General features: G+C 36.3%; 3 protein-coding genes and 2 non-coding genes across 5 annotated transcripts; 1 reads left to right on the top strand and 4 right to left on the bottom strand.

Annotated features, from left to right (window-relative positions):
• Nucleotides 1-2,273: 2,273 nt before the first annotated feature.
• Nucleotides 2,274-6,162, bottom strand: LOC111810379 (protein-protein interaction regulator family protein). The gene is made up of 10 exons (XM_087117445.1): nucleotides 5,978-6,162; nucleotides 5,750-5,857; nucleotides 5,435-5,500; nucleotides 4,711-4,884; nucleotides 4,495-4,608; nucleotides 4,155-4,226; nucleotides 3,989-4,072; nucleotides 3,789-3,889; nucleotides 3,359-3,443; nucleotides 2,274-2,924 (listed from the first exon to the last, which is right to left on the bottom strand). Exons 1-10 carry the CDS (start codon nucleotides 6,059-6,061, stop codon nucleotides 2,526-2,528), a joined length of 1,287 nt encoding a protein of 428 aa, XP_086973571.1. The 5' UTR covers nucleotides 6,062-6,162; the 3' UTR covers nucleotides 2,274-2,525.
• A 994-nt stretch (nucleotides 6,163-7,156) lies between these two features.
• Nucleotides 7,157-11,074, top strand: LOC111810170 (peptide methionine sulfoxide reductase (Protein of unknown function DUF829, transmembrane 53)). The gene is made up of 7 exons (XM_023696770.2): nucleotides 7,157-7,605; nucleotides 7,833-7,890; nucleotides 8,119-8,199; nucleotides 8,311-8,346; nucleotides 8,470-8,709; nucleotides 8,789-8,930; nucleotides 10,190-11,074. The coding sequence occupies exons 1-7, from the start codon at nucleotides 7,418-7,420 to the stop codon at nucleotides 10,654-10,656; spliced, it is 1,212 nt and encodes a 403-aa protein (XP_023552538.1). The 5' UTR covers nucleotides 7,157-7,417; the 3' UTR covers nucleotides 10,657-11,074.
• Nucleotides 11,075-11,415: 341 nt separating this feature from the next.
• On the bottom strand, nucleotides 11,416-11,487 carry TRNAT-UGU (transfer RNA threonine (anticodon UGU)). The gene has a single exon. It is a non-coding gene; the product is annotated as a tRNA-Thr (tRNA).
• An 82-nt stretch (nucleotides 11,488-11,569) lies between these two features.
• On the bottom strand, nucleotides 11,570-11,696 carry TRNAT-UGU (transfer RNA threonine (anticodon UGU)). Its single transcript has 2 exons — nucleotides 11,661-11,696; nucleotides 11,570-11,605 (listed from the first exon to the last, which is right to left on the bottom strand). It is a non-coding gene; the product is annotated as a tRNA-Thr (tRNA).
• A 688-nt stretch (nucleotides 11,697-12,384) lies between these two features.
• Nucleotides 12,385-22,064, bottom strand: LOC111810167 (uncharacterized). The gene is made up of 18 exons (XM_023696766.2): nucleotides 21,713-22,064; nucleotides 20,858-21,031; nucleotides 19,512-19,693; nucleotides 18,498-18,603; nucleotides 18,278-18,354; nucleotides 17,636-17,726; nucleotides 17,125-17,314; nucleotides 16,660-16,786; nucleotides 15,801-15,881; nucleotides 15,603-15,704; nucleotides 15,112-15,207; nucleotides 14,854-14,928; nucleotides 14,478-14,597; nucleotides 14,084-14,212; nucleotides 13,521-13,598; nucleotides 13,134-13,220; nucleotides 12,865-12,951; nucleotides 12,385-12,754 (listed from the first exon to the last, which is right to left on the bottom strand). The coding sequence occupies exons 1-18, from the start codon at nucleotides 21,765-21,767 to the stop codon at nucleotides 12,704-12,706; spliced, it is 1,908 nt and encodes a 635-aa protein (XP_023552534.2). The 5' UTR covers nucleotides 21,768-22,064; the 3' UTR covers nucleotides 12,385-12,703.
• Nucleotides 22,065-24,031: the final 1,967 nt, after the last annotated feature.

Genomic DNA, 24,031 nt, shown 5'->3' with positions numbered 1-24,031 from the left:
CCTTCTCTCTCTCTCTCTCTAATGAAGTGAAAATTCCTTTTTACCCTTCTCTCTCTCCCTCCCTAATGAAATGAAAAGCTCTTTTTACCCTTCTCTCTCTCTCTCTAATGACGTGAAAATTCCTTTTTACCCCTATCTCTCTCTCTCTCTGTCCCTAATGAACTGGAAAGCTCTTTTCACCCTTCTCTCTCTCTCTCACTAATGAAATGAAAAGCCCTTTTCACCCTTCTCTCTCTCTCTCTAATGAAGTGAAACTCCATTTTTACCCTTCTCTCTCTCTCTCTCTCTCTCCCCCTAATGAAATGAAAAGCGCTTTTTACCCTTCTCTCTCTCTCTCTCTCTCCCCCTAATGAAATGAAAAGCGCTTTTTACCCTTCTCTCTCTCTCTCTAATGAAGTGAAAAGCCCTTTTTACCCTTCCCAAATACAAAAGAACAAAATTTTCCGAATCTCTAAATTCATTTTGTTTGTAATGATGGAAGAAGTGGTTGAGTAGAGCATTGCTTTTGAACCACTTCTTCCATCATGTGAACTGATCAGAAGATGGCCCTCTTCTCTTTTTTCCTTTTTTCCCTCATAATTCCATCACATCTATTTCTTTTTTAAATTTATAATAATAGTAATTACAAAAACTAAATAAATAATAACCCAATTATACTTATTCTTTGTTATTAACTAAACCCACTACTTTATATTAAAAAAATTAAAAACCAAAATATTATTATATGAGCTACATCAATAGGGACAACAAATGATGGGTCTATTAAACCCAGTTAAACGCCGCCGTTTCCCTATGCTTTTACTTCCTACTTTTAATTTTTTTCTAATAATTTAATATTGATTAAATGTATTTATAAATTCAATACTTTATTTGATGATATTTTTTTCAATTTTTATCCCTATAAAACATTATTTAATCTTATGGGAATTAAATTCTCAGTATATATCATTTAAAAGAATTTCTTAATAGATAATTTATATTTTAATATAAGACTGATAACATAATATTTAATGTAATTTCTAAAACTCAAAATTTAAATATATCTCTAATTTCTTAAACTTAAAAAAACCATAAAATGATTTTTATTTTACTTTTTGTTCTAAATACTCTACTTACAAAAAAAATATATTTTAATATTTTTTTAAACTAAACCGGACAAGAAGTGGGCAGGAAGTGAAGGGAACGGACCTGGATGCCCCGGTAGAATCGAAGTCCAGGACGCGAATCCTGGCGCCAACGAAGCGTCTCTGATCAGATCGGCGGCGTCGGCTTGAAGAAAATTCACTCGATCCACGGCAGTCGGAGATCGGCAATCGTCGCCTCAACCTATCTCCGACTGTGCGCCTCTTGGTAAAACCCAGGAACTACCGCTTTCCCTAACGGAATCCCGCGGTACATCACTATAAACTTCCAATCACCCTACTTGATTCCGACTTTGTTCGGATTCACTGCGGTTAACGACAACCGAATATTGACCGATAACGATGCAGAAGTCGGCATCGCAGTCGCCATCACCGTTGGTTAATTTAGTGGAAGATCATGGATTTATAGTTTATAAGTAAGGAATATTATCTCCCCTAGTATGAAGCCTTTTGGAGAAGCCCAAAGCAAGACCATGAGAGCTTATGTTCAAAGTGGACAATATCATACCATTGTAGGGTAGAATGGTATCAGAGTCATGCCCTAAACTTAACCATGTCAATAGAATCCTCAAATATCGAACAAAGAATTGTAAGACTCAAAAGTGATTGACGTGTCGAACAAAGGGTGTACTTTATTCGAGGGCTTCAGAGAAACGAGTCAAGCCTTGATTAAGGGAAGGCTATTCGAGAGCTCCATAAGCCTCAGGGGAGGCTTATAGTGTACTTTGTTCGAGGGGAGGATTGTTGAGGATTATTATTGGGAGTGATTAGTGGAAAATCATAGGTTTATAAGTGAGGAATAGTATCTCCATTAGTACGAGGTCCCTTTTGGAGAAGCCCAAAGCAAAGCCATAAGAGCTTATGTTCAAAGTGGACAATATCATACCATTGTGGAGAGTCGTAATTCCTAACAAAGAGAAGAGATACAATATCATACCATTGTGGAGAGTCGTAATTCCTAACAAAGAGAAGAGATACAATATCATACCATTATGGAGAGTCGTAATTCCTAACAAAGAGAAGAGATACAATATCATACCATTGTGGAGAGTCGTAATTCCTAACAAAGAGAAGAGATATAGAGCAGTACTTCATATTGGAGAGCGAAGACGCAAAGACGGAGAGAGGAGGTAGAGAGGACTAATAATATTATTCAAGTCATGGTTTGAGATAACATGGTGACTGAGCATCCTAACAATTCTATAAAGGGTGTGAAAAAAGTAGAATGAAAGAGTGTGTGGAGTCCATTGGTAAGATTTAGAAACACAAACAATAATTTAAAAGGCAAGAAGAACAAAACTATTAAGACAAATCATGGCAGATACAAACAAACACAAACAAAGTAAGGACTACTGCATGAAATCAAATAGGTACTACTTACTTCTACTCCACAGTATTATCAGCAGCTTTCGGACTAGCAACATCAGCATCAGCTTCGGGTTTTGCTGTTTCCTCGCCCCTGCGCCCATTATCTTCGACACCGAGTACGTCGTCTATCATGTCGTCCTCCCCAACGTTAATATCTTCCACATCATCTTCGTCCTCGTTGTTGCTACCACCAGGGATGTTCCTTTTCTTTGGACCATGCTCAAGTCTATGGGTGTCCAATTCTTTGTCCATTGTTTCCTGCAAATTCGATACGTCGTTGTTTCCTTTTCTTGCTCTCCTTGCATTTTGCCACCTCTCCAAGTCCTTCTCAACATTAGCAATATACTGTTCTCCTATCTGTTTCTGATACTCAGATAGCTCCTCCATTCTGGAGGCTTTCCACTCCATAAAAGCCTGAAATGCATTTTTGTGATAAAAAAATGTGAACCCAGTAAACGCTAACGTTATCGACGATGTGTATTCCCAATGGAACAATCAACAAGAAACCCCCCACCCACAAGATGATTTAGTTCTCATAATAATCATAGAATGTAGATTAAAACATTTATTCGATCATGATAATCACTGGATTTAAATTCAAGATATTTTTCTCTCGTAATCCAACGGTAAAAAGAAACAGCCAGCGACACTGTGGCAGCCTCGCTAAATAATTTCCCCACCACCAAAGAGTTCGGTAACAAACGAGACTCGACTATGGTTGGAATCAAACAATAAAATCAAATAAAATCTCTCAATTTGGTTGAAGGGAGTAACATGAGTATTCAAGTAGCATTAGGTTCTTGCAAAAGAAATCCAAGTAAAATTGCCTTTTCAAGAAAATATCTAACCTCCTCTCTTCGCTGCTCGGCCGAGGTTGCGTCGTCGTCCAATGGTTTATTTGGCAAGTAATAAATTGAAGGTTCTGTCTTTGTCCTGGAAAATACAAAATTGGTGAAAATGTTCCCTCAAAATCAAAAGGGGAGTCCTATTATAAGGAAAAAGAAACCTTCGAATGTAACTTAAGTTCCAGCAGAAAAGGAAACATCCATTGGTAAGGTCAGCATTCTTTAATATCATTTTAATCAAAACCCATGAATTTAGTTCAACACTATTCATGAACAGAAACTTATCTTTGTCTCAATAAAATGTGAATATGGACACTTTTGGACCAAAATTAAAAATAACCTGCATAAATAGAAAGGTTAGATCAATGATGTAGCTCGGTAATATCGGAAGTGATAATAGCAAATGCTTTCATGAAATTAAACACAACCAGACCTTATAAAATTGCACAGTTTCTTATGGTGCTCGCTCCATCGAAGGAAAAGTAATTCCAACTTCTTTTCTTCTGCCTTGGCAGCCACGCGAGCTCTGAGCATCTAAGAAGTGGAAGATAGAAGTGGTTACAAAAGACCAATAATTGTAGATTCAAATCTCATAAATGTTCAAGTAATCTAGTCTTTCATTGAATTACAAACCAGATCTCTCTTGCGTTTCTCTGCAATTTGCTCACGCTCTTGCTGCCTCAATCTTTCACTTTCCTCTCGTGCTCTTTGCTCAGCCTTTAAAAAAATATCAAAAGGGGAAATCAACCTCAAACGTACTGGGAAGTTAAATTTTACAAAAGAATATATAATAACTCACTCTTTGTAAGGAATCTGTTCTTCTCATGAAAGCTTCAGTTCCTGAAAGTTGCTTGTCTTCTTTCCTGAATCTCTGAAGATTTATACAAAGGAAATGGATAAGCACCAAAATGGTGAATATGATGCCCTAAATAAGCAACCCGCCAACCAGTTATTTTACACATACCTTTAACGAATTTAACCCAAGTGCGAAGATAAGAGAATTGTTAATAAAAAGATTGGAAACATGAAATATACATATTTTCTACCCTTTTCTCTCAAGTGCGAAAATTAGAGAATTGAAGCTGGAAAAATTATGCAAGGCATGAGGAATTTAACCCAATCAATTGTTTTACGCATACCTCTAGCGTTCCCAAAAGCTGACCCAGCATTCTCTTGTTCCTGCTAACTAAGCTAGGATCCTCGTTCTTAGGCAATATCCTTGGAACATGCTCTGCAGGTGGAACATCGAAATCCTAATAGAGAACATTAAACAGAAATGTGAGACTCCTGGTGTGCGGTGTCAAACCAAAGCATCAGTTAGATGACTAAAAGATAAAAGAATACACGGAAATTACCATCCTAGCTGTTCTTTTATTTCCATCCAATCTTAATGAACTACTCTGCCGCAAATGATCTTGTTTCCCATCGTTCTGGTAGGCTGCATCACTTCCAGACGTTTCTTCCAGAGATGTATCCTTCACTGCATCCTTTCCTTCAGCTTCTTCATTAATCTCCCCATCCTCCTCCATCTATGCTCCAATATTTATAAAAAATAAAAAAAAAAAAAAAAAGGAAAAAAAGATCAAAAAACCAAAAATCAAAATCAAATTAAGAAGAAAAAAATAAAGAAAAAAGGTGATTGCTAAACTACACAAATGTACATCATAGAAGTCTTGGTTTGAAGAAAGATATGAGGCCAACCAAGCCCATTTTTCAAATTCATTAAGTTATCTCGTTTAATTCATACTCAGTTCATTTCGGCTCGCTTGAAGGCCTGTTCTTAATGTGCTCTCTCTAAACTCTTGGCTAGATATTCTACTCAAGATTTATGTTTCAATTGACATGCCTGTAATCTTTTAATTTCCTTTCATTCACTCTCTTGCAATCTTTTATTTGAGCACTAGTCTATTTTTATTACACCAATTAGAGATTCTCTAGCTTATTCAAATAAAAATCCTAATTTAGCAACATAACCTAAGAAAGATTGCTGCACAAACGAGATTAGACTAAGACATTAAAAAACGTTAAGAACACCCCAGCAAGAAACCCAAAGAAAATAAATCCACTTCTGAGTCTCACCTTAACAACAGCAGACGATAGCCGCCTCTTAGCAGGTGGCTGGTCTTCAGCATCGTTCCTTTCCGCCTGAAGTGTAACACTCGAATTATCAGTATACGTTAATTGTTTACAATAGAATCAACCACGAAAGAATTCCTCGCTCTTTTCACCCAAATTGCCAAAGGGATTCAATTAAAATTAAAACCAAGCTCCATGAGGCAAAAGTATCGTTTCATCTAAACCAACTAGTTCATTTGCACGAAATAAAACTAGGCATAACGACTAGAGAGATAGAATGCGCTTAAAATATATATATAAAAGAGGAAATTATATTACAGGTCGAACAAAGCCCCGACGAGGTCCATTAGCGGCGAAGTTTCTAGGCCCAGGTCCCGGAAATCCTCCCCTCCGGAGTCCACGAGGATCACGAAGCCGTTCAGTAATCTGAAACAACATCAATGCATCAATAAATATCCAAAGAAAGGAAAAAACAAAACAAAGAAAGAAGTAAACACATAGAAAAACGTGAAGAAGAAGAAGAAGAAGAAGAAGAATAAGAAAGACCTCCCGTTGTTGACGTTGAAGCTCATCGATCTCCTTGCGAAGATCCTCCTCCGTTTTCTCGACTGCAGCGGCGTTACTTCCCATTGGAAAAATCTGATATGGAACTGTGAACAGAGAGGAAGAAGAAAGTAAGAACTTGAAGAGCTTTCGCCTCAGGTTCGCCAAAAACCCTTCCAAGGATTCTTTTTTATTTTATTTTTATATTTTTTCCTCCTCGAACTCCAAAATTACGGAAATTCAATCTCTCCTTTTCGTCCATTGCTTCTCTTTACGGCCCATTTATCCCAAAAGCACAATATGGCCCATTACGGCCCGTTTATCCCAAAGCTCAATATGGTACATTACGGCCCATTTATCCCAAAGCCCAATATGGTCCATTACGGCCCATTTATCCAAAAGGCCAATACGGTCCAATTACGGCACATTTATCCCAAAGCCCAATATTGTCCATTACGGCCCATTTATCCCAAAACCCAATATGGTCCATTACGGCCTATTTATCCCCAAGCCGAATATGGTCCATTACGGCCCATTTATTCCAAAGCCCAATATTGTCCATTACGGCCCATTTATCCCAAAGCCCAATGTGGTCCATTACTGCCCATTTATCACCAAGCCCAATATGGTCCATTACGGCTCGTTTATCCCAAAGCCCAATATGGTCCATTACGGCTCATTTATCCCAAAGCTCAATATCGTCCATTACGGCACATTTATCCCAAAGCCCAATATGGTCCATTACGGCCTATTTATCCCCAAGCCCAATATGGTCCATTCATTTATCCCAAAGTCCAATACGATCCATTACGACACATTTATCCCAAAGCCCAACATTGTCCATTACGGCCCATTTATCCCAAAGCGCAATATGGTCCATTATGGCCCATTTTTCCCAAGCCAATACGGTCCATACGGTCCATACGGCCCATTTATCCCAAAGCGTAGTATGGTCCATTACGGCTCGTTTATCCAAAAGCCCAATATCGTCCATTACGTCCCATTTATCTCCAAGCCCAATATGCGGCCCATTTATCCCAAAGCCCAATATGGTCCATTACGGCCCAATATGGACATACGGCGCCGTTTGAATACTCGTACACAAGGAAAGGGAACGAGCGACAAAAACTTATCCAAAAAGAATTTGAAAGGAAGAGCAGAAGAGCCACTGCGTTAGGATGTGCATTGACAATGGGGTCCCACTCCGACGAGGAAAAGAAGAGAGAGAAATAGGAGGAGAGAGAAGGAGGTGTGGATTTTCCCGGCTCCACCACCGCATTATTGATGAACCATCGATTTTGTTTTCCCAAACGCCATCCTCCATTGCAGCGCACCTCTTCCACGTGCCATCTCACACGCTCTGAGCTCTGAATTCCCTCACCCCCTCCTTCTTCACCCTTTTAACTCAATTGCTTAATTCAATTTTGCTTGATCTCCGCCGCGATGTTGGGTGGGGGTGTTGGCGGTGGAAGTGTTTACTGGGGGACGAGAAATCAGCCCCGGAATAGTAGAGGTCTTGTTGTTATATTCGCTTGGGTTTCGATTCAGCATCGCCACTTGGATAAATTTGTAAACCTTTATGCCTCGCTTGGATGGAATTCCCTTCTTTGTTATGCCGATTTTCTCAACATGTGAGTTCTTTTTTCATCTTCATCTTGCGATTTTGTTATTTGGGTCATCGATGTTCATCTTTTTCTTCGTCTCCCAGGAGGAGAATTTTGAATTCTTTTTGGTTTCTTCATCTGTGTACTTTAGTTCTCTAATCGTATGTTCTTGGAAGAAGATTTGGCTGAAGGATTTCTCGTTTTCATCGTCTCTAATCGTGTTCTTCTGTTCCTCCTGACCACAATTCATTCAGATTTGATCCTGAAAGGGCTACATCACTGGCATTTCTTGTTATTAATGAGCTTGTTGAGGTCAGTGGCGGATGATTTCTCATAAATTTCTCGTTCCTTTACATTTTTTTAGTTTATAATCATGTGGTTTAATCTGGGTTTAAGTTTAACAGGGCAGATATGAACTCATTTGTGGTGTTGAAACCCTTACTAAACTGTACACAAAAAGCCATTATAAACTATTGTAATGAGATAGAATTCTGATTAATATCAAATTATCACGTAAGATCGTCCTGGTATTCTTTACAGGAGCTAAGGCTGAAGCTGCGTCCTATAGTTTTTGTAGCTCTAAGTGGTGCATCAAAGGCTTGTATGTGCAGGGTTTTGCAGGTGCTTAGTTCAATTACGTACAATTCCTGTGTTTTCTATGTACATCCTTATTGAATTTCTAATGTTCTTGCAACTATCACGTTGTCAATACATTTACTACATGAACTGCAGATTATCGAGGGAAGATGTGGCAGCCCACTTTACATGGTTAGCTTGCCATTCTTTTAAATTCTCTAAGTTTCTCTTGTAGTAAAAGCTTCCTTGTGATATCGATTCAAATTGAAATCGAACTGGCGAATGACAGTTTTTTCATTTCTTTTTAATGTGAAGACTGAATGTCAAATGATCCGAACTTGTGTTTCCGGGCACATCTACGATTCCAGTCCTGTCGAGCTTATAAACGACTTGGGTGCTCGATTCGCCATACATCCAGCTATTTTGAAAATGCCTGGATCATCTCAACTTATCTCCTGGCTTGCAAAAGGCGTATCTTCTGGTCTCGATGCTCTATATCTTACTAGGTTTGATTCACAGCGTGATGAGTATTGGCGGACGCTGTGCTCTTCTGTTGTAAGCTTCCGAGTTTATGTTTAGTTTCCTTAACTTCGTTTCATATTCATGAGTTTATAAGTTTTCTTGATTTTATCAGAACATTGGTGCTCCGTTTCTCATTATGTGCTCCGAAAAGGATGATCGTGCTCCATATGAAGTTATCTGTAATTTCACCAAGAGTATTCAAGAACTGGGGGCTGATGTTCAGCTGATAAAATTCAATGGCTCCCCACATTTGGGTTTGTCTCAAACTGACTCTACTTTTTAGTACTTTCATTTAGAACAAAGGCATAGTTTCTGTAACTTCGTATGTGTGTACTTTTATCTCCAACAAGCAGCTCGCCTTTCAATGCAAGTCGAAATATATGGTTGCTAGGTTGGTTAGATGCGGTTAATGAGAATAGTCATTCATTGTTCTCAACAATAGGGTCGGGTGATATAACAGCTCAAGCCCACCGCTAGCAAATATTGTCCACTTTGGACTTTCCCTTTCAGACTTCCCCTCAAGGCTTTTAAACCGTGTCTGCTAGGGTGGGCTTCCCCTCAAGTTTTTTGAACTGTGTCTACAAGGGAGAGTTTTCCAATCCCTTCTAAAGAATTCTTCGTGCCCCTCTCCAACCGATGTGGGATCTCACAATCCACCCCCCTTCATGGCTTACTGTCCTCGTTGGTACATCGCCCGTTGTCTGGCTCTTATACCATTTGTAACAGCCCAAGCCCATCGCTAACAAATATTGTCCTCTTTGGGCTTTCCCTTTCGGACTTCCCCTCAAGGCTTTTAAACCGCGTTTGCTAGGGTGGGCTTTCTCTTTCAGGCTTCCCCTCAAGGTTTTAAACCGTGTCTACGAGGGAGAGGTTTCCAATCCCTTCTAAAGAATTCTTCGTTCCCCTCTCTAACCGATGTAAGATCTCACAATCCACCCCCCTTCAGGGCCCAGCGTCCTCGCTGGCACACTGTCCAGTATCCATCCCCCCCCCCCCCCTTCGTGGCTACTGTCCTCGTTGGTACATCGCCCGTTGTCTGGCTCTGATACCATTTGTAACAGCCCAAGCCCACCGCTAACAAATATTATCCTCTTTGGTCTTTCCCTTTCGGACTTCCCCTCGAGGCTTTTAAACCGCATCTACTAAAGTGGGCTTTCCCTTTCAGGGTTCCCCTCAAGGTTTTAAACTGTGTCTACAATGGAGAGATTTCCAATCCCTTCTAAAGAATTCTTCGTTTCCCTCTCCAACCAATGTGGAATCTCATAATCCACCCTCCTTCGGGGCCCAGTGTCCTCGCTAGCACACCGTCCAGTATCCACCCCACTAAGTGGCTTATTGTCCTCGTTGGTACATCGCCCGTTGTCTAGCTCTGATACTATAAATGTTATTTCCTTTTATTTTCTGTTGATGGAGATGGGAGGGTAGTTGATCTATGTGGGTCAATCAAATATTAGGAGGAACCTGTTTTCCAAGTGATATCTGTTAATCATATGTGATATCTATTTCATCTCAGGTCACTACAAGAACTACCCAGCTCAGTACAGAGCTGCTGTGACTATATTTCTCGAGAAGGCGTCATCTGTTTATTCCCAAAAAATCCAGCAATTCAAAGGAGAAAGAAGAGGCGTGGAAGATGATGAAATGCCTGAATTGATATGTGATCTTCAGAATGCAGCTGTTAATTCAAATCAGAGTTTTAGAAGAGTAGCAGTTGGACCGAGCGACCACTTCTTCTTGCCAAGCTCAGCTGATTCCCACGCCTCACCCGATCCGAAAGAAAGAACGTCTCCACTTTCAAGCCCTACAGGCATCAGTGCACATAGCGTCCTCGGCCAATTCCTCTTTGATGTTTGTGTGCCCAAAAACGTTGAAGGTTGGGATATAAAGTTCCATGGCTCTCTAAACGGGCAACCACTCGCTTCAGCTCGCAGACACTCATCTTTTCCCGGTACGAAGTTTATCCGTCGCTCTAGACTATGACATAGATTAGGCTGCTAGCTGTGAATTCATCTAACCTCTAGCTTTCGAGGCATTAGTAGCACATCTAATTTAAACGCCAGACAGAGAATCCCTCCCTCCCTTATGAGGACGAAAGGATGAGTCTGGATCATCGTCATGGGCTCGAATACTAGAAAAATAGCTCTATCGTGCGATAGGGTACGTCATGGCCTCTAGTTCGTTGATGGGTTAGAGATGTGTTATAGTGTATTAACAGAGTGTTGATGGTATTGAGGAAGGGATTTTTGTTGATAGGGTTTTAGTGTACAGAAGGTTAAGTGTAAAAAGGGAACCTCCTCTATGTTCACAGACTCTCTCCTCACTTGGATGTTTGAATAATGTATATACTTAAACTGAACAAACAACATATATTTGATTTTGAACACACATATTTCTGAAACTTCAGTGTTAGTGATATCAGGCTGTTGTTCATGCTCTTGCCTGACAATCAAAAACGCTAACATGCTTCTTCTGCCTCCATGACATACAAAGCTTGATTCGAAAGCGCTTCATATTTTAAAACCAGTTCGAAATTCAACAACCATAATCTACGTATATTTATAATTAAGTTTATGTCAGAACCAATATAAACAACCGATAAAGAAATAAATTTTATACCAAAACATAAGTAGACACGTTTAAAAAGACTCGGATTTAGATAAGATTTCTGAAAGTCTTCACAGCTCGTTCTCACCGATGTCTTGGTCATCCTGCATCCCGTCTATCTGAAAAGAAAAAAAATGCCCCCATGCAGGATCGAACTACAGACCTTCAGTTTACAAGACTGACGCTCTACCACTGAGCTATAGGGGCTATTTGTTTTGTAGAGTTTGTTTGCTTTTCTTGGAAACAGAGCTTTAAGAACACTCTGCCATTGGAAAAAAAGAAAAAAAAATGCCCCCATGCAGGATCGAACTACAGACCTTCAGTTTGGAAAAAAAGAAAAAAAATGCCCCCATGCACGATTGAACTACAGACCTTCAATTTACAAGACTGACGCTCTACCACTGAGATATAGGGGCTATTTGTTTTAATTAAAGGAAATTAGGCTATGTGACCTAAAGATACAATATTAAATATATATAACAATTTTGGAAGCTATAATAATACGTTCCATGTATTAACACAATGGTAGAAAAAAAAAAAAAAAAAACTAATTATAAAAACAGTAAAAAAAAAAAAAAAAAGAAAAAAAAGCAAGAGTATAATTTGGGCATAGTTAAAGTTATTACGAGATATATCATCGACTAAAATGTTAAAGTTTGAATCTCTCGTTAAATTAAAAAATTATATCATTTAGTTAAAAAATGATAAAGACTTTTTTAATTTAGAAAAAAGATAAAAAGTGAATAGTTTAATGAATTATTTATACTTATTGCAAGACCAAATATACTAAGTTCGCACTCGATTTCATTTATAAATTGTAAAAAGTAATTTTACAAATATGAGCTCATAAACGATTTATACAAACAGGTGAGATAAGAAATCTATCTATTTGAGTATTCGTTAACAACTTCTTAATCTCAAATTACACAAATTTAACTCGTGAGTCAAACCATCAATTAAAGTGTATGAACATATTTCCTTTTGGAGAAGATAAAAACATGAATATAGTTCAATAGCAATTGACCTATAATCTTTCTCTTGAGATACGAGATTTAAATTCTCATACCGACATTTATGAAATTAAAAAGAATAAAGTATACGACGTTGAAAATGAACATTAATCTCTTTAAATTAAACTAAAATAAATAATGTACGAGCAAGGCTCAAGTACGATCGTTCTACCATAATTTTAAATGGACAGTCACAGAATTCCTACAGCACATGCTTTAGAATAAATGAGCCTCGACCATTCCCACCTTGGTACCTTTTATTTTTCAACAAAGAAAATGGGATTTATTGGTCATACAAGAGATTTCCCTGCAAAGGTTTTGGATGTTTTGGACTTCACAGCAAGAGTTAGCTTTGGTTCTCTTCTGGCACTGACGATCCAAAGTTAGAACTTTGCTGGTAGCATATTTCAGGTTCAGAGCTTTGATTTGTGTTCGATGAAGGTTGGATCAATGCAAACAACAACCTGTTTTTGTTACCCAAAATGTTTTTCAGGAAAATTTAGATTAAAGAGAAAAATCTATTTAGAGGTTCATACATTATCAACATTGGTTCAAAGAAAGAGAAAGCCCATACCTTGCCAACACTTTTGCCTGAATGCAGATATTCAACGGCGTCTACAACGGATTGCACGCCTAAAAATCTTTTTGGATCCACACGAACCTGTAAAGAAAATTTGAATCAATGGGACTTTTTTTTATCACCGAGGTAGAAAGAAGTTACAAATGTTGTACAATAAGAATTTTGTTAAATTACAAATTTAATCTCTAAACTTTAAGTGAGGACGGGATCCCACAAATATTGACACCATAAAGCTGCAGTACAAAGCAGAGCTTAAGCAATACCTTCAGCTTGCCTGAGGAGAAGAGATGAAATAGCTTATCCAAATGTTGCTGCCAGAGGTTAGCATATTGTATGAGGAAGAACCCAGCCTGAAGATTAAGAAAGAACTTGTCGTGAAATTGAATGACAAAATTATTGCACAAGCAGTAGATAGAAGCAGGGTAGAGACAGGAAGAATGTTTTCATTTTCCATAATTTTCGTCTTTTACAACGAAGTAGAATAGGTTCATGTGCTATCTGGAAAAGATAGTGCAGAACTTGAGTTAGCTAGATATTTTTATGTAGCACTTTAGGTGAGGACGTTACAGTACATTGATGGAGGGGGTGTTCATAGGATATTAAAGAAATATAAGATATAACAGTCATCATGGAATGATATGGAAACATACAATAGTTTGGCTCTTCTTTAGAATTTTCTCGCAGAGTCCTGGGTAATTTGATGGCTCCCACCCGTGTTCTCCTTGATACTGCGGTGAAAACGAAACAATACAAAAAGAAATTCAAAAAAAGGAGAACGATACCTATGAACAACAAAATTACAAATTATATTTCTAAGCAATTAGGATGCGGAAAGATGGAGGAAAATTTTCACTTGAACGTTTAAAAGTTCATGCGGATCCTCGATAATTATTTATGATAGATCAAAGTAAAATATTGATTCAAGTGGTCTTAAATTCAATTTGTGAAACTCATGTTAGCTTCAGTAACACCCACATTTAATCTACCAAGCGAAATTTTACCACATGGAAAAATAGAGATTTTCATTCAAATTTCACATTGATTGGCGAGAAATATATTTCGGCTCGGTTAATATTGATTGGCATTGAAAATATAAACTGGTGCAGATTTCACAAATATGAAAATAAGGCATTCCTACAGTTGAAATGTTCCAGTAACAAAAGCAGTCAAGAACAAAGCAACAGGATGGACATAGGATTTCTAGAAAACTAACCTGTGAGATCATTCCAATCACAATTAGTCGTCCATAGGTAGCCAATGCATTCAGACACAAACTAAACATATCGCCTCCAACTGACTCATAGATGATATCAACGCCTTTAGGATACTCCGTCTTTAGAACCTGGCGAACCAAGAACTGTAAATATACCCCTCCCGAACTCAATGACTAGATTTTTCATAATAGTTTTTAGTTTTTATCCTTTTCTTCTGGGATGGAGGGGGAGTTGGAGACCTAATTCAAGTAGTCATATAGATTGTCCATATTATATTGTTCTAGATCTAACTCACAAGCAAAGCTTTCCTTTCGGTTTCAATTTAGCACCTGCTAACCAATAAGATTCAGAAAAAGGATAATGAAAAACTTAAAAATGTTTTTGGAAACGTACAGTTTTAATGTCTTCAGATCTGTAATCTATAACTCGATCAACTCCCAATTCTTTCAAAAGCATGGCCTTGTCCTTACCTCCACATGTTGCAACAACCTTATTTCCAGCTAACTTGGCAAGCTGTACATTAGGAAATAATGTGAAATGAATGACATCTATCTAACAACTGAAATTAGTAATTATCACAAATGTCAGGAAAGGTAGAAAACAGACTGAGCAAGGAGGAGACCTAGAAGGAATTTTTTCATAGAACTAAATAAAAGAATTTCAATCTACACACAATTGAGATATTTCTTCACATCGTTCTAGGAAAATTACATCATATGTTAAACAAAGTGAAATGACGCTAGTACTAGAGCGATAGGCAATTATATACCTGGACAGCGAATTGCCCAGTTCCTCCAGCAGCAGCAGTAACAAGAACAACCTTTCCAGATTCCATTTGCCCTGCCTAGATCAATGGTGAAAACAATTATTAGCATGCAAGAGAAATAATGTCTGAGTGAAGCATAAAATGATCAGACCATTACATAAAGAATTTTGTGCAAAAAGTCGGAAGTTGATAAGATTTGTTTGTAGAAAATGTAAATAAATCTGTGAGAAGAAGGAAATGGTCACAATTTTCAGAAAAAACCTTTTGTAGAGAAATTGATGCCGTTAGTCCTGAAGTCAGCATGGCAACAACTTCTGGATCAGGTCTTGCAACAGGAAGGACATGTTTTGAATGTATCTATTCAGGTGAAACCAAAAGAATCAATAACCACAGAGATAGTTGTCAGTACAAATTTCAAACATTGACATATGCAATAATCTCTCTCTCTCTTTTATTTATTATTATTTTTTTCTTATGAAAACGATCAACAAGCTAACTCCCGAGAGTGAGATGGAAGAGGAAAAAAGTTGAAAAAAAAAAAAAAAAAAAAGAGCCATCAAGCTAAAAGATTAGGGGACAACAACACAAAGAAACCAAAGGCTCCACTGAAACAACTAAAAAACATAACTCATATACAATCAAAATCACCTTACAAGAGTGAGATTGAAATAATTGGAAACAAATTATGCATAACGATGAGAAAATCATCCCAAGCCTCAATTATTGAGCCAGAGTTTTTAAGAGAACTTTACTGTGACGAACTCTGCATAACTTCCAAATGTCATCATTGCGGCAGGAGTTCCAACTTTCAGGTGAGTGACAGAATCACCAACTGCTGCAATTATACCCACGCCCTGCAATGAAAATTAATTTTATTATTTAAAGAAATTAAGTACAATAGTAGGAAGCAATGGTTTTATTAACCTAAAATTAAACAGTCAGCCCGAGACCTCAAATCCAGCATCTAATGGAAGGAGAGAATGAAGATCTTGGTTGCTGCTACCGAAATAATGACCTGAGCTGAAATTTACCTGTAAATTATACCACCAGTTAGAGGAGAAACAAGATCTTTGTACACATTATTACAGTAATAGAACCTGGGGGTGGGACATAACAGTCCTTCAAGCGGTGAGAGTAGAAATGATAAGAGTGCAAATAATTGGAAAACAAAAGTACTATATGTCACGACATGATGCATTTGACCTTTTTCCTAATTTTTAACCAATCATGTTGTTTATGTTAATAACAAAAGTCTTTTTCTTCTAATGACAGGGCAGTTTTCCAGCAACCTTTTTCTTCCAACCGCGTTAATAAAATAATTAATTTTTTTACAAAAAATTGATTCAAGAATTCCAACCACGGTAGTGCAACTATTCACATCATTATTAGTAACACTATAGGTATGTACTTAGACAGTAAGGAGAGGATCGTTTAAGCATGAGGATTATATTTAGGAGTCAGAAAGTAAATTCTGAATATACACAGGTGATCTGGTCTCAGTATCACCAAACTAACATCATTGATACGTATAAAAGTTGGTGAGTTGAAGAAGCCTTCAGTGTCTGAGTTAGAGTAAAAATACATCTGTCTAGGAGAATTATCCTCGGAAGTTTTGTCGCCAGAAAGAACCTCATTCTTATAAAATGAAGAAGGAGCAGCTACAACTAGTAGGGGTCAGTAAGGTTTTCAAACAAGAAAAATGTAAACGAAAAGGAACATAGGAAGTGTTTGTGAAAATTCAGCATGAAGAAAATGGTAAACACTATACGACAATAAAATTTATTGAAACTTTGAGATTTTGAAACTTACATCGCTTGCATTTACGCCAGCATATATGATTTTCACGAGAACATGATCTGGTCTGATGGGTAGTCTCAATGGTGCACGCACGATGCTAGTTGCTCCACGAAAATTGTGGCTCAGAGTATGAACAACTCTAGAAGAATAATTAAATGAAATGTAAGCGATTACTGATCAGTGATGCACGACTAGATCAACTAAAAACATAGCAGCCAACATGCTACAACAAAGACATGGTATTGACACATAATCTGATATTGTTATTCATCTATGTCCACCCAAATCATAGACATCAAAGATGAAACGATGCATGATGTTGCACTTCAGTCAACTGTATACCAATTTTCAAAACAACCATATCGAAATTCATCCTTCATAAAATTGAATCTAATAGTATACAAAGGAATTTCCAAATGAGTTGCAATTCAGATAATCTCAAACCAAAATAGGGGGAAAGCATAGAGTATTACGCACACTTTCTCACAACTTTGGGGAACATCAATTTTCTGAAAAAATGTCGATGAAGATTTTTTTCTTGAACTCGAGGAAGGAAGCAAGTATTTTGCTTCTTCTGTAGGGGTGGGCCAGTACTCCATCCCTCTGCGATTTGTAATCCACAGGCATGAACCAGCTTTGCTCTCATCAGTGATTAGTTCAAACGCACCTAAAAAGCATTTGAGCATGGAATATTAGAATCTGACTTTCATTGGAAAATGCACGGAGAAGAGTTTGATTTGCAACATCCTTCTGACATGTTTAACTAGATACACACGATGAGATTAATTACAAGCGTACTAATTCTTGAGAAACAAAGGAAGGCCCTTTTCTATAAATATGTGCAATTTAAAAGCATCACCAAAATCTCAGATCCAAAGTCTTTTGTGGTCTTCTAAAATTATGCTGTCTTTTTTCTCTTCTTTTTCCCCCCTATTTACATTAATTCAGCCACGAAAAATTATCCATGAAAGGGCATTGAATAAAGAACCTTTAATAACCATTTCCATGGGAACATAACCTCCCGATCGTTCAGCAAACTTTTCACCTATTTCTGTTGAGGCCAGCTCTGTTTTAACAAACTGCAAAGAAATTTAGATAACACACGCAGATAAATATTTGGTACTCATCGATGAATATAGGTGAATAAATAGTGCAAACTGAACTAAAAGTTAAAATGAGTACTAAGAACAATGCACAAAAAATGACACATGGGACCTCAAAAATTGACTATGTTATCGAAGCTAAACATTGAGAGAAACTGCAAATGAATTTGGATAATACACAAGGAAACCAGAGCCAGAGAACCAAGGGATAATACTTCCTCGTTCATGAAGTCTTAAATGCGAAATCCAACTACCAGTAGAAAATCCCTTCAGGTAAGAAGAAATGTAGTAGGTTCAACTATACCACATAATGCATGAAGAAATAAAGGTAACGTAATTGAACCATAAAAGTAATTGTCATCAGACCATCAAGAAGCCACAATAAGCATATCACTCATAATCTCATATATCTTGTGTGTGTCCCTTTTAGCAATCATATATTGGTGATTGAAGATGTTCACCCTCTCAAGATTGTATTTTTGGAACATTGGATAACATTGATAAAATTCTTCAACGTATCTTCTTACCTCAGGACAAAGCACATTGATTCGAATTCCCTTGCGTTTGTAAGGCACAAGTGATCTGGTAAACATAACAACACCACCTGGAAACAAAGAAACATAAATTCAAAGTCACCTTTGAAATCGTTGTCATTCACTAACACATAACTAACCACAAACAGCTAAGAAAAACAAGTTGCATGAGATATGAGAAAAAATAGAAAGCAAATAAAAGACAGATAAATACCTTTGGATGCAGTATATGCTGAGTCTGCAAATAGTGGATAAAGACCTGAAGCAGAACCTAGGTTGATAATTACACCAGGTTTTCCCAATGATTTCATGGTCTTTATCTGGTCCACACAGCAGAGAGAGGCAACAAGAAATTAGTTATTAGTGAATGGGTTCTAAAAATGTTCAATAGGACGCGATGCGAAGTTGCATAGAATTTTCCCCGCTTTGAAAGGCAGGCCACAAAAGAAGTCGCAGAAGAAGAAATGCACAAAATTTTGTTGAAAACGCCGATAGAACTCTAAACTCTTTAAACAGATTAACCATAAATTGTGGTTGCACATCAAAAAGCAAGCGATTCAATATTAGATCTTCTTTACTCAAATAAATAAAGATGATTTCATCAACAATGCCCCTCCCACTCTAAATACTTTAATATAAACAAAGGTTACGATAAAGGACACACATAAATGCACATTACAGGTTGTTAATGGTTAGAAGTGAACCGTGTTCTCCTTTTCTCCTGTCCTTCCTCCCAAAGATCCTACTCAACTATATTTTGAACCGTTGTTAGTTCATTTGGGAAGGATGGAGATGTAGTCTTACATATAAATGTAGGATTAAATAATAAAAAATCAATATATTTAAATATGTTCAGGGGTGGGAAAATCAGATTATCCAGGACTACAACCAATCTCTATGAAATTTCTTTCATTACCAAGAAAAGTCATAGGATTAAGGATGCCCTCAGTAACTAACCAGATAAATTAAATGTTCCATAAGCAAACTAAATTTGAGACTGAATTGGTATGATTTGAAAAGGATTAATTAGCTGAACTTAAAAGATGGAAAATATAATGTGATTGTGCAGATGGTATGCAGTTGAAGGGTAGAGTGAATTTATTAAAGATGCAGGCATCCAATGAGTAGAATTTCCTATTTCCAAGCAAGTCAAATGGTAAAACCAAATTTGACCTCAACAACACTTCATAGTAATACGGTGGAAACCAAGTCCCATATGAAGACATACTGCAAGTTGAGTGCATGCCATGACACCAATTAGGTTCACATCAATAACACGTCTCCATGTTTGAGCACCATCAGTTTCATCATTATGAAATACTATTTTGCTGCCAATTCCTGCACTGTTGATACAGATATCTAATCCTCCATATGTTGCTAAATGCTTGCCAAAAGCCTTCTGTATGTCATCTGCTCATCAGCCAAAATGTGGGAAAATTGTATAAACATATAAAGGCATCAACTTATTCAAACAAATGAATTTGTAGAAGATACGAAGTAAACCCAAAAAAAATGTCGATACTCTGTGTTTGGCATATTCGTTTGTTGTGATCGTTAGTACAAATGCACCAATGCTTCATAAGGAGCCATTGACCGAAGGCATCCTAGCATTGTCTAAACATCTAATGGCATCAAACTAATTCTAGTAAGTTTTCTGATAAATGAATTGGTGGAGGATATGAATTTTTTTCTCTTAATTATAATTTTAAAAAAAGAAGAAGAAAAGGTAAACATCTATACCTCAAAAAAGGGACACGTCTATACCTCAAGTTTGCATCAAATGGAGTACTCTTTCTAAAGCCTTTTGTAACTACACTAATTTATAATCTTTCAGCAATTTTTAGTTATTGTGGAGGGAATAGAACAACCGCATCTTCAACAGAACATTTTCTACTTTTTATGAATTCGTAGAGTCTATTTTTTTATTTTTTTTATTTTAGCTCTATTGGTGTACATGTTATTCCCTCCTTTCAAATTAGAGTCTTAATAAAAAAAATGACTTCAAGGAAAATTGGAGACCTCTTTTGTAGCCTAGAAAGAGTATACCAAGTAGACGCAAGAATTTCAGTGGAGTTCATCCTATTATACCACGGCCGAAAGTTGCGTTCAAAGGTTTTTTGGTTTGTAAGAGTTTGAAAAGTTGGCATTGTGGTTTCTTCCTTAGATATTTTTCATAAAACTAAAAACAATTATCACCATACCCCTTACAAGTATGAATGACCACAAGCTTCGAGTTGAATTTATGATCTCATAAACTATACAAATGAAGAAATAGATCTAACTTTTTAACAAAAGCTCAGGAGAAATGACAAAATCCTTGTAACTTTTATGGCAGTGAATACCCTATTCCCAGTAATAAACTCCGATGTGAACATTAAAACAACTATAGCCATGATCATACTATAACAGCTTATTAGTAATGACAACTAGAACAGGAATCTAGCTATCAAATATAATATTGACGTAATTAACTTACAGTTAGAAGAGAGACATGCAATAAGGAGGGAAAACCACCAGAGTTTTTTAAACAAGAAAGGATCCAAAAAAATTTATAAGATAGGAGATTCCACTCACTTGTGTTGGTAACATCACATCTTACAAATATTGCAGGAGGAACCTCTAACTTAGGGTGAAGCTTCGCATTTTTTTGTTGGATAATGGATGCAACTTCCTGACCCTTTTCTTCAGAAAAATCAACGACAGTCACAAATACTCCCTTCTCTCCCAGAGCTAGGCAGAGAGCTTTACCTAAACAGGAATAACCACCAAATAACGAACACGCCATTGAGTACCAATCATCAGAAAATAATAATAAAATCACTGCATTTAAGAGAAACGAATATATTTTTGTTCAATTTTTCCTTAGTTCTCGAATGGCTCTGCGGTCTTTCCAATGCATAAAATCAAAATTCTAAGCTTGTGTAAGAAATCCTTTTTCTATTGGTTACAAACATACATAATAGAGTAAAAATTCAAACAATATATACACAAAAAGGACTAAGAATTTTAACAATAAAAAAAAAAAGTACTAAAACACCACTGCAAGTGTACCAAACCTCTAAAGCTAAGAACAATAATGAATTTTAAAAATTTCCCCCATGATGCAATCAACATAATTAACATTCTGATTAAACCGTCCGCTTATAAACAGGGGACGGTTTGCTCAATATTAAACCATCCTCCAAGCTTGTCGGAGAAAAGAAAAATACATGAATCTATACATAATCTAATCTTACTATTCATCCACAGTTCAGACGCTTGTAACCAAACGCTTGAATTAGTTCGATGCAGAAATAACCAATCACTCAACAACATGATTAAGACAAGCCATCAACAATACAGTTAATAAATTAAATTCATTAACAGTGAAGTCATCACGTACCAAAACCAGAAGCGCGCCAAACGAAAAGCAAGAATTAAGGAAATTACCAATTCCAGAAGCTCCGCCGGTGACCAAAGCCGATAATCCGGGTTTCAACTCCATACTCTGCTTGGAAATGGCTGCAGAACAAGTGAGAGGAGCTTGATGAAGCAAGCGAAATTGCTACAAACCTATTTCCGTCTCCCTAACGTGTCAGAATCTATATAAGACGTAGACCATGAGCGTGCCCATGCTGCTGATCCAGAATGGGAGAGATTAAGAAAATGAAGAAAAAATCAAGCAGTAGACGACGAACAAAACCGCTGAAGATTGTGGAGAATTTGATATTTACGGCCAATCAGCTGCTCGTGAAAATGCCCAAAGCCGGCTGAGATTTGTAAATATCGAAGCAAGTTGACGTAGTTTACTGGCCTTGCATATTATCCATAAATGTAAAGAAAGTAAATGTTCTTTCAATAAAAGTGAGTGAAATTCCTTTGCTACCCTTTACTATTAAATTTTAATTTAAATAATATCCCTTCAGCCCTAAACTTTTAATAAATTATATTAATATACTTTTATAACATTTTCAACCATTTAAAATTTTTATAAAGTTATTTGTACATAAATTAAAATTTTAGTGTATTAAATTAAAATAAATTGACTTAAATTATTACTAAATTTTTAATTAACTTAAATTATTACTAACCTTTTGTCATGATATATAATAATAATAATAATGGATTGTAATTTAATTTATATTAATTGATAACAACTACATAAAATTGAATACTTTATGAGATAAATAGACCATTTTAATATTTTAACATAATATCACATCAATTTTTTTTTTTAAATATGAACAATTATGCATAATAGCGAAAATAAAGTGAATTTAATTGATGATATTATTTTTTATTTTTTATTTTTTATTTAGGTTTATGAATATTACTTTAGTTTTATAAATTTTATTAAAAACATGATTATTAAACTATACATAAATTTAAAAATAAAAGGGAAAAAAATAAAACTTTATTAATAATAATTGACATGGTCGGAGGTTCAACCCATCAGTCAACACGTAAAAGACTTGCTCAATTGTTTTGGAGCAGACATGTTTGTTCACTAAAAATTTTGAAGTTGCCTTGACTCGGTACTGTCGTGGTCTTGAGCTTATTAGATTTGAAAAGTTTCATGACAATGATCATCTAAATGTTAGATGAACACAACTCTTCACAATAGTATGATATTGTCTACTTTGAACATAAACTCTCATGGCTTCCCCAAAATGTCTCATACCAATGGAGATGTATTCCTTGATTATAAACCTATGATCATTCCCTAAATTAGCCGATGTGTGACTTTCATCGAACACCAATGTGAGATTTTCATTCAATAGAGGAGAAATCCCGAGGCAATAACTTACATTGGAGTGTAGAGACAAATCTTTAAAGCAGACTATGCAAAAACGTCCAAACGAATGGAGAAAATGATGATGTAGGTCAGGAAAAATCCAAAATGTAATTAAATAGAAAAATGGTAACATTTTTATTTCATTCATGTATATTATTATTGTACTTATTGTTCAAATTTAATACATTTAATTATTGAAAACTAATAGTCAAACATCGTTGACTAAAAAACCACACCATCTCACGTGCTTTCTTGATTGTGTTCTTTTGTCAAAGTTTATATATATATATATATATATATATATATATATATATATATATATATATATATAATCAAATAATTTGTAGGAAAATAGAAACGATTTTTGAAAAATCCTATAATTTTTTTTTACGAAAATTGAAAATTTTAAAATCTCAACTTATTTTGTTTTTGTTTGATTTTTTAAATTAACTAAATAATATAAAAAATTACAATTATATATTAAAAAAAAAATAAAAAATAACTACATTATTTTCAACCGAATAAGGTATTGAGACAGAGAAAGGAATAGTTTTTTCTTTATCCTTTATCCCTTGTCTAGAAAGGGTACTGGCTTGAAGTCGTCGGCTGGTTCGTGTAGAAGAAGTTAGACCCACGAATTTTGTAAGACCGTGATTGATCCTGAAATGAATGAATGGAAAAGGTAGCATGTCGTATCAATGAAAAATTTTAGTAATATTTTTACCTTTTAAACGGCTCATATGTTGTGACTTGGAATAAGCGTAGATCTGAAGATTCCCGAATAGGTCAACCTTTCAAACTGCTGCTGAATCCATGGGCAGACAAGAGACAACCTAGCATCCATGGCTGAATGGTTAAAGCGTCCAATTCATAATTGGCGAATTCAAAACTCACTGGCTCAAGAACCGGTGGAAAGTTGAGACTTGAAAGAATGTAATGATCATTGAAACTCGAATGTTGTCCACTGTCTCAAG

The sequence above is a fragment of the Cucurbita pepo genome, chromosome 14 (assembly GCF_057944985.1).
Source record: "Cucurbita pepo subsp. pepo isolate OVF chromosome 14, ASM5794498v1, whole genome shotgun sequence".
NCBI lineage: Eukaryota > Viridiplantae > Streptophyta > Magnoliopsida > Cucurbitales > Cucurbitaceae > Cucurbita > Cucurbita pepo.
This window is presented reverse-complemented; position numbering and strand designations above follow the sequence as displayed.